The sequence below is a fragment of the Anthonomus grandis genome, chromosome 16 (genome assembly GCF_022605725.1).
Source record: "Anthonomus grandis grandis chromosome 16, icAntGran1.3, whole genome shotgun sequence".
In the NCBI taxonomy this organism is placed as follows: domain Eukaryota; kingdom Metazoa; phylum Arthropoda; class Insecta; order Coleoptera; family Curculionidae; genus Anthonomus; species Anthonomus grandis.
This window is the reverse complement of record NC_065561.1, coordinates 431,101-439,876: the sequence shown is the minus strand read 5'-3', so window position 1 is coordinate 439,876 and position 8,776 is coordinate 431,101. Positions and strand designations below refer to the sequence as shown.

The following is an 8,776-nucleotide window of genomic DNA, read 5'->3' as shown; positions in this document are numbered from 1 at the left end:
CCTCCAGCAACTCTGGCAAATTATTTTGCAATATATTTAGATATCGTTGGGCAGTTAAGCTACCCTCAAAAATTGTATATACAATTTTAGTGCCCAATACAAAACAGGAAACACTAAAACCAAATCGGCCTTGTTGCTGTCGTTCAAAAGTAATATGTTGGTTTTCTTGATACCAATGTCTGGTATTTTGCCTATTAAATATGCCACTACTGCTTATATGGGATTCGTCAGACCATATTACCTTTTTTACAAAATCCGGATCTTCATTAGTTTTGGTTCAAAACCAATTAGAAAATTCCAGTCGTTTAAACGGATCGTCAGGATGCAATTCTTGAATAATATTTATCTTATACGGTTTAAATTTATGCTTTTTTAAAATTTTTTGCACTTTTGTTTTGGAAACTCCTATCTCTTCCTCTATCTTACTACAGGAAATTTGGGGTCTTGCTTCCACACACGCTAAAACATTAATTTCGCCAGCTTCATTTCTATCAACATGGGGTTGCCTAGGTTTTGAATAGCAGCCATAATTTAAAAGATTAGATTTTAACCGGAATATCGTAGCCCGAGATGGCTGACGTCTTTCTGGAAACCTAATAAGATCTTTTTTATTTTTTGAATTTTGTAACAAAATAAAATAAGCTAGAGCTTTACCTATTTAAATATAATTGCTGCGCCGCTTCGACATTTTCGTTAGAAAGGTTTAAACATTTTATAATATCATACTTTTCAAAATTTTGGAATTCCATATTTTCACCGTCAGCCATCATTATTGATATGTATTTAGTCTGTTTGTGACTTAGTTTCCATGAATGCAATAAACAAAACATTTTTTTATGCATGTGTCAAAGAATTCATGGCCTACTATTAAAAAAATAAACATAAATATGGATTTTTCTAATTCTTTGAGCTAAAATTTATCAAAGATTAGGTTGTGATACATCAATGTATTCAGAAAAAAAAATGCAAAAATTTGACGTTAAAATATACAGGGTGTTCCAAGTTTGTGCCCAATCTTAAAAACAGTGCATTGGGAAAAAAATTAAATACGCCACTGACTTTTATGTAAAAATATCTATTATAAGCAGTTTTCATTTTTATTCTATCTTATACAGGGCCTGAGAAATAATAACATCTCCAAAAGTGAACATTTTCGTTTTCACCCTGTATTTCAGGAACAAAAGTAGTTAGAATATTTCTGTTTGTGGCTTTAAAACTTTTACAAAAAAGTGATAGAGGGTCGCAAAAACCGCAAAGCTCTATCTTAAAAAATGACAGAGATACCCTGCAGTCTCATCCAAAATGGGACACAGTGTACATGTTTAGGTATACTGCTTTGTGTAGCTTTTTTAGGATTTTTTATAATTTTTTACTTTTTTAAACATTTTTTACATTTTTATTTTTTAACATAGAGAGATTTTTTAATGATTTTTTTTTTGACATTGTATACATTAAATTGTATATTTTATAATAATATCTTTGACACCTTACAATTTTTAAATCTGTATATATTGTAAATGTTCTATTCTATTCTATTTATTTATTTATTTTTTTTTATTTTGTTTTGTTTGTCTTTTCTTTAATTGTGTCATGTTTGTATTTTTGTGTCTTTTTTGTTTTACAGCTTTGTCTACAAATTGTAACAATCTCTTGACAATAAAGAATTGATTGATTGATTGATTGGTTTCTGCGCCCGAAAATTTTCTTTTACAGTCTTTAAAAAGAGTGGTTATCAGAAAAAAACGGGGCAAAGGTGTTCCTGTTTTATTCGATTCTGATATACAAAAACATATCAAAATGGTACTAGAAAGAAGTGATTATTTCATTCCCAAAGATAATCCTTACCTTTTTGCTGTAGCTAACTTAACTACACATTTGATAGGTTACAAAGTTTTAAGCAAACACTCTAAATTATGTGGTGCTCAAAATTATTTATCAATTACATCTACTCAATTACAAATGTATAAACAGGAGTTCTTAACTCTGTATACAATAAAGCATTTTTTATTATATTTGATTATAACAGGTAAAAAATTGAAAAAACTAACAACGGGCGCGGACTAATTTAATGGCTGGCAACCGACATATGCTGCGTTCTCGACTTTGGCGTTGGCAACCGATCGAAGGCACACAGGAACATCTGTCAAAGTAAAAGTTTACATTTGATTTGAGTATTCCTCTTGATTCATTATTTACTCTATTTATGGAATAATTTGTTTATTTACTAATTTAAGCTACCAAGAAAAGACGTAATGATGTATTTCCAACTTATTACGGTGTTTCTTTCGATGACCCGAATTATAAAACATAGTAGAAATGAAGGCAAGGGAACCCTATAGTCCTAGTAAGTCAACATTTCACAAAATATATTTTCCATTTCCTAATTAATAAGCGAGCGATAATTACGCAAAACGTTCGACCTATTGTTGTAACCCGATTGATACTACTTATTTTTTGCCTAGGGTACATTCTCCCACAGTGATGACACACTGAGAGAGAACTTACTGAATGACCTATAAAGAGAGAGATGATAAACTGTATCATATGACTGGACCGCACGTGATTTTTATTTATTGTTTTCACTCTGGCATCGTACGAGGCAAAACTCGTGCTGATTCAACTATAAATGAATGTGAATAGTGCAGTATCTATGGTATGGCTCTTTTTAAATTCTTTCCGAAACTTAGGACCACGGGACAAGCTAGTGAGGAAGGGAGGAATGTCAGGTGTGTATTATTTTATGAGGTTTTTTCTTTTTTTAAATTATATTATTAGTTACTTATATAGTCGCTTACCAGTTCACAGGATATATAAATTGTATCCTAAACAGTTCAGTCAGTATGACAATGTATTACTAATGTAATAATACACATTTGTCTCTATATAGGGTAAACTGCCCTAATGTTGGCACCTACCCAATCGTTGGTATCAAAAAATATTTTTATAATTTATGAGGTTCTTGAAAGATATTTAAGTCTATGGATTAATATTTTTTAATGCGGCAACCTATATTATTTCCATCACACATAGACAATATAGTTCTTGCTGGGTTTAGCATGGGCTAGCAAATCATGTGTGTGTTGTAGTGAAGTGAAAAAAAAAAGTAAAAAATTACGATTTTTTATAAGGAAACCCCTAGAAATCATTTATTTTTTTTTTAATTTAGTTCTAACCATATAGTTGTATAAAAAGACAGTGTTAACTATAGGGTAGTTAAAATATGTGTTTTCTATTTATTGGCACTTTATGCCAACGATAGTGATATTTAGGGTTATTTATACCTGCTTAAATTGGGCACCCTTTAAAAGTTTGTGTTTTTTTAAAATATTTGTCACTTTAACATATTGCCCAATGTCCAAGTTATCCTAAAATTTAGGAATGTTTGCAGCTTTTATGACTTTTTTACTTTATTTATAACCAATATTTTAAAATATTACATTAAAACCCTTTCAAAAATGTTTGTTTAGTAAAAAAATTTTAAAAATGTCAATAAATATTTAAAATATTATATATAAAACTTTCATATTATTGGCACTCTCCTTTTATTGTTCTTTTTTTGCAAAATTTAATTTCAGTTTCTAACAAATACTATGCAAAATTATGATTTTTATTAACAAATGTAATCCTACAGTATCAGTATGGGGAATATATTTCCAAAGGACCATTATTTTGCAGTATTATCTGACAAGGAAATGATGAAGAAGGATCAGCACAGGTATCTGAGCAAAATGTAAGAAAGTGTTTAATGATATTTATGTCTACTTTGAGGAAAAAGAATTTGACAATATTTTACAGGCCCAATGATTTTTAATGGGGATGAAAAGAATTTATTTTTTATTTATTTTATTTTTTATTGTTGAAAAGTTTTTGCTCCAAAAGAAACTAAAAACGTGTATATGAGGTTGACCAATAGGATGTCAAACAGTATTTAACTGTAACATTTACTTTTTTGGTGTGCAACTTGCCTTTCTAAAGTACCTGGACTTTCTTTGACTCCTATCAAAGTATTTTGTTAAGTTTAAAAAGTTCTATAATGTGATCTACTCAGCAATGGAAAGGTTTATTCCTCTAAAGAGGTACAAAAGTTCTGTTTTTCCATCTTGGTTTTCTTCAGAGCTTCGCGGTTTGATCATAAGAAAGAAACAAATTCACAAAAAGTTTAAAATTAGTGGTCAACAGCAGGATTATGATGAATTTGTATTGTTGAGACAACAATGTGAGTACTTAAGAGAGTTGTGCTATCAACAATACATTAATAAGGTGGAAATGAATCTCGCTGGCAATCCAAGGTACTTCTGGTCATATATTTAAAATAAAAGAACTGGTTTTAGTCTTCCCTCCAGAATGACATACAATAACAGGACTCGTATGAATATCTCGGACACTGCGAATATGTTTGCAGAATACTTTTCATCCATCTATTCGGATGAGCAAGTCAATGACATACCATCTTTTGTTTTTGATGAATCAATTTGTCTGAGCACTTTAACTCTGTCAACGCAGGATGCTTATGAGGTTATTACTTCCTCTAAGAATAAGCTCTGCACTGGACCAGATGGGATTCCGGCATTCTTCCTAAAAAAATGTGTTTGTGTTCTTACGAAACCAATACTGTTCATTTTTAACAAATCTCTAGGTACTGGTTCTTATCCACTCTCTGGAAGAGAAGTTTTCTAAAACCCATTTTTAAATCTGGTAGTAGAAATGAAATTTCCAATTATCGGGCTGTGTGTAACCAATCTGATTTGCCAGATTTATGCATATAAAGTAAGGCCTTGTGTATTTACTGTAAACACGCGCATTCTTACGCTCCGCGAATTTGCTTTATTTTACACGATTAGAAAGAGGTAGACTTCAGATTCTTACATATTTTCTGCTTCTTGGCATTGTCTTTGCAATATTCTGATCTGGTACTGCTGGTGATTGGTGGTTCGTGAGTAATTGTGATTTTCAGTGGAAACAATAGAAATTCTCAGATAACAATACGTTTTTTTTTTGTGCGTCTATGAGAATCAATACCTGAACATTCTTGGTATTTATTTTGCCGCTCTGCTTAAGCCAACGAGTTTGAAGAATTGGATTTGTTGACTTTTAATAATAATTTCCAAGTCAACGTGTTTTCGGATTTGGAGTTTTTGGGAGCCTGTTGAATTGCTATTTTGATCTATATCATGGCTTGCGGAAGGTGTGGTGCAAGTCTAACAGATAGAGAGGTAAAATATAAGATTGTTTGCGACTTCTGTAGTGTCGTGCATTGCTTATCATGTTCAAAATTTACTACATCAGAGGCTCAGGTCACTCAAATGAAGACTAAAGTCATGTGTTTTGTGTGTTCTGTGTGCAAACCCAGCTTGTGGACAACCAGCACGGATAACAGCTCCCCAACAAATGCTGCTATTTTTCTGGAAGCTCAAATGAAATCCTTTCAAAACACAATCACCAACCAAATTTCTTGTGGTTTTCATGATGCTAATATTGCATTCTAGGAGGGACTTATGAGATTGGTCGAGAAAGGAATCGGAGGAAAGAGCGTTTCCGCCTCAAACCGTGATTCTGAATTGTTAAAACTACTACAAGCAAAAAATGAAGCGCTAGAGGTCAGGTTGACAATACTGGAAGAGGATTTAAACATGCTCAAGGATCTTATACCATCAAAGTCATCCTGCCCCCCAACTAATATAACTTCTCTAACATCTTTGTCTCCGGACAATACTGTGTCTTTGCCGATAGAAACAGAAACAGTAGCCCATACCTACGCAAAAAGGGTTGATCCAATCAGATCAAGGCCTAGTAGCTCTTCAATGGCTGGCGCCAATTCTGAAGCAAAATCACAGAATAGGTCGACACCACAATCAATCCATCGAACTAACCCTGGCAGACAAACAGTCATCATTGGGACTTCTTCTGAAGCTTCTTCACTATCTGCAGCTGATAGACGTCAGTGGTTGTATTTGGGCAGATGCAATCCGGACACTACTGAGCAGCAGATTCTAAAATACCTTGAGAAGCAACTAAACATCTCAGATGTTAAATGTGCCATATTGGATAAGAATGAGGATGTTACATCCTTTAGGATAGGGGTAAAAGAGTCCCTACTAAAGGGACTACTTGACCCGAACCTCTGGCCAGCCGGTATAGCGGTCAAGGAATTTCGTCCCAGGCGCACTCAGGGCCGAGGGGCGAATTTTCAGTTAGACCCAACACTGTCTCAGCGCCCACAGTAGATGATGTATCGTTCTTTTATCAGAACGTGAGGGGCTTAAAAACTAAACTAAAGGGATTTCTCTGTGCGGCCCAAGCAGAAGACTACCACATTCTTGCCCTAACTGAAACTTGGCTGGATCCTACAGTCAACGACGGTGAATTCCTTAGCTCCAATTACTGTGTGTATAGAACGAACCGCAACACTAGTAACAGTTCAAAAAGTAGAGGAGGGGGTGTGCTCCTAGCAGTGAGCAACACCCTAAAATCCCATCGTTTGCCAACTGCTGACAATTCACTTGAAGAAAACTGGATCTCTGTGCGTCTTGGTGATGGCGAGGATTATTGCATTAGCTGCATTTATGTTCCTCCATCCATGGATCTATCTGTGTATGCAGCGCATTATGCCTCTGTTACCAAAGCTTGCGAGAGCTTTAATATTGTTCTTATTGTTGGTGACTTTAACCTTTCTAATATTTCATGGTTACCTAGTGATGATCATTATGGCTTAACCCCAAATAATGTTACATCTGATAAAGAAAATCTTTTATGTGACACATTCACTTTTCTAGGTTTAATGCAGCTCAATGCAGTGGTTAATGATCATGGAACAATTCTTGACCTTTGCTTTACAACTTTTCATTCCACTTTAACAACTAAATGTAATGGTTTAGTCGGGTCAGATCCTTACCATCCTGCTCTTGAGCTGCAACTACCCAATAGTAAGTCCAATTACCTGGAACTACCTATAACATATTTTTACAACTTTAATCAAGCAGATTTTGTGTCTATAAATAACTACTTTTCTACATACAACTGGATGTCAATAATTGTTAACGATAACTTAAATACCACTGTTGCAAACTTCTATTCTGTTGTTTATGATTGTTTGAATCTGTTTGTGCCAATAAAAAAACACTCTCCCAAGAAACATTATCCACCATGGTTTTCTAGAGAACTAAAAAGTCTAGTTATTTAGAAAAAAATAGCACATAGAAGGTACAGACAGTCAGGATCAAATACTGATTACTTAAGTTTTAGTGTTCTGCGCTCAGAATGCCGTTCATTATCTAGTGAATGCTACAGACATTAAATTGAAAGAGCCGAAAATGCAATAGAGAACGATAGCAAGACCTTTTGGAAATTTGTAAGACTTCAGTCCAATCAAAGCGATTCTACTGTTCCAGATGAGATGTTCCTTCATGATCTCAGGGTCGATACTGGTATTTCTATTGCAAATCTCTTTGCCACCCACTTTTTATCTGTATTTAACAAGAATACTAACCCTTCTAATGCCTCTGACGGTCTCGATACCTCATGTAAATTTAACCATATCAACCACGTGTTCCTTAGTGCTACTACAATTGAAACAGCATTAGCTAAACTGGACAACAGAAAGGGAGCGGGTCCCGATGGAATTCCAAACAGGCTTTTGAAAGAATGCAGCCATTCCCTTTTCCTTCCACTTTTTCATATTTTCAATTTGTCCCTAACTTCTGGAACTTTTCCAGAGAACTGGAAGCTATCTCATGTATGTCCTATTTATAAATCTGGGAATAAGAGTGACATAACTAACTATCGCCCCATTAGTATCCTCTCTGCAATTCCTAAGCTGTTCGAGCACTGTGTAGAGGTGGTTCTATCTGGCACATTTCAGGAAATAATTGGAGATCAGCAGCATGGATTCACCAGAGGTCGTTCTGTGGATACAAACTTGTTTGTTTTTAGCAACTATATCTTCAAATCTTTTGCCGACGGTAATGAAACACATGCAATATACACGGACTTTAGTAAGGCCTTCGATAGGGTCAACCATAATATTCTTATCTCTCATATTTCAGATCTCGGCATCAGCGGATCTCTTTTACTTTGGATCAAGTCTTATCTGATGGATAGAGAGCAGCGTGTTAAAATTGGTGGTTTTTTGTCCAACCCATTTTTGACAACTTCAGGGGTCCCTCAGGGCTCCCATTTGGGACCATTGTTATTCAGTCTCTTTATCAATCACCTCGGCTCCCTACTGGAGTCTGAGTTTTTGCTCTTCGCTGATGATTTGAAAATTTTTCGGCGGATTTCCTCCTCTCAGGATCAGTTGGTGCTTCAGAGAGATATAAACAGAGTGTTTTCCTGGTGTAAGTCGAATGAAATGTCATTGAATGTTGGGAAATGTGGGTTTATGAGGTTTACTCGTTTAAGGGTCTCCCCTCCTTGTCAATATGTTATTGATGGTATCCCCTTGAAGGAGCTTGACTCAGTCAAGGATTTGGGTGTCTTTCTGGACCCGAGTCTTACTTTCTCCCGCCACTTCGAAAATACTGTAAATAGAGCTAATAAACTGCTTGGTTTTATCAAAAGATCTTGCAAAGACTTTACTAATGTGTCAGCATTGAAGACACTATATATTTGCCTGGTGAGATCTCCTCTCGAATTCTCCAATATTGTTTGGTAACCTTATTTTCTGATTCACATTGAGAGGCTTGAAAATATCCAGCACAAATTTATCAGGTTTGCCAGATATACTCTTATGAAGTCAGGCCTGGATCTTACCTGTTCAGAGACCATGTCCTACCTGAGC

General features: G+C 34.9%; 1 protein-coding gene across 2 annotated transcripts in view; it reads left to right on the top strand.

Moving 5' to 3' along the window:
* The first annotated feature begins 2,584 nt into the window (after positions 1 to 2,584).
* LOC126745699 (folliculin-interacting protein 2) overlaps positions 2,585 to 8,776 on the top strand; it is a 104,033-nt gene continuing 97,841 nt past the window's right edge. For both annotated transcript variants that reach the window (XM_050453668.1, XM_050453667.1), the window contains exon 1: positions 2,585 to 2,726. In XM_050453668.1, the coding sequence (XP_050309625.1) occupies positions 2,656 to 2,726 (71 nt within the window). In that variant the 5' untranslated portion in view covers positions 2,585 to 2,655. The remainder of the gene's footprint in view (positions 2,727 to 8,776) is intronic.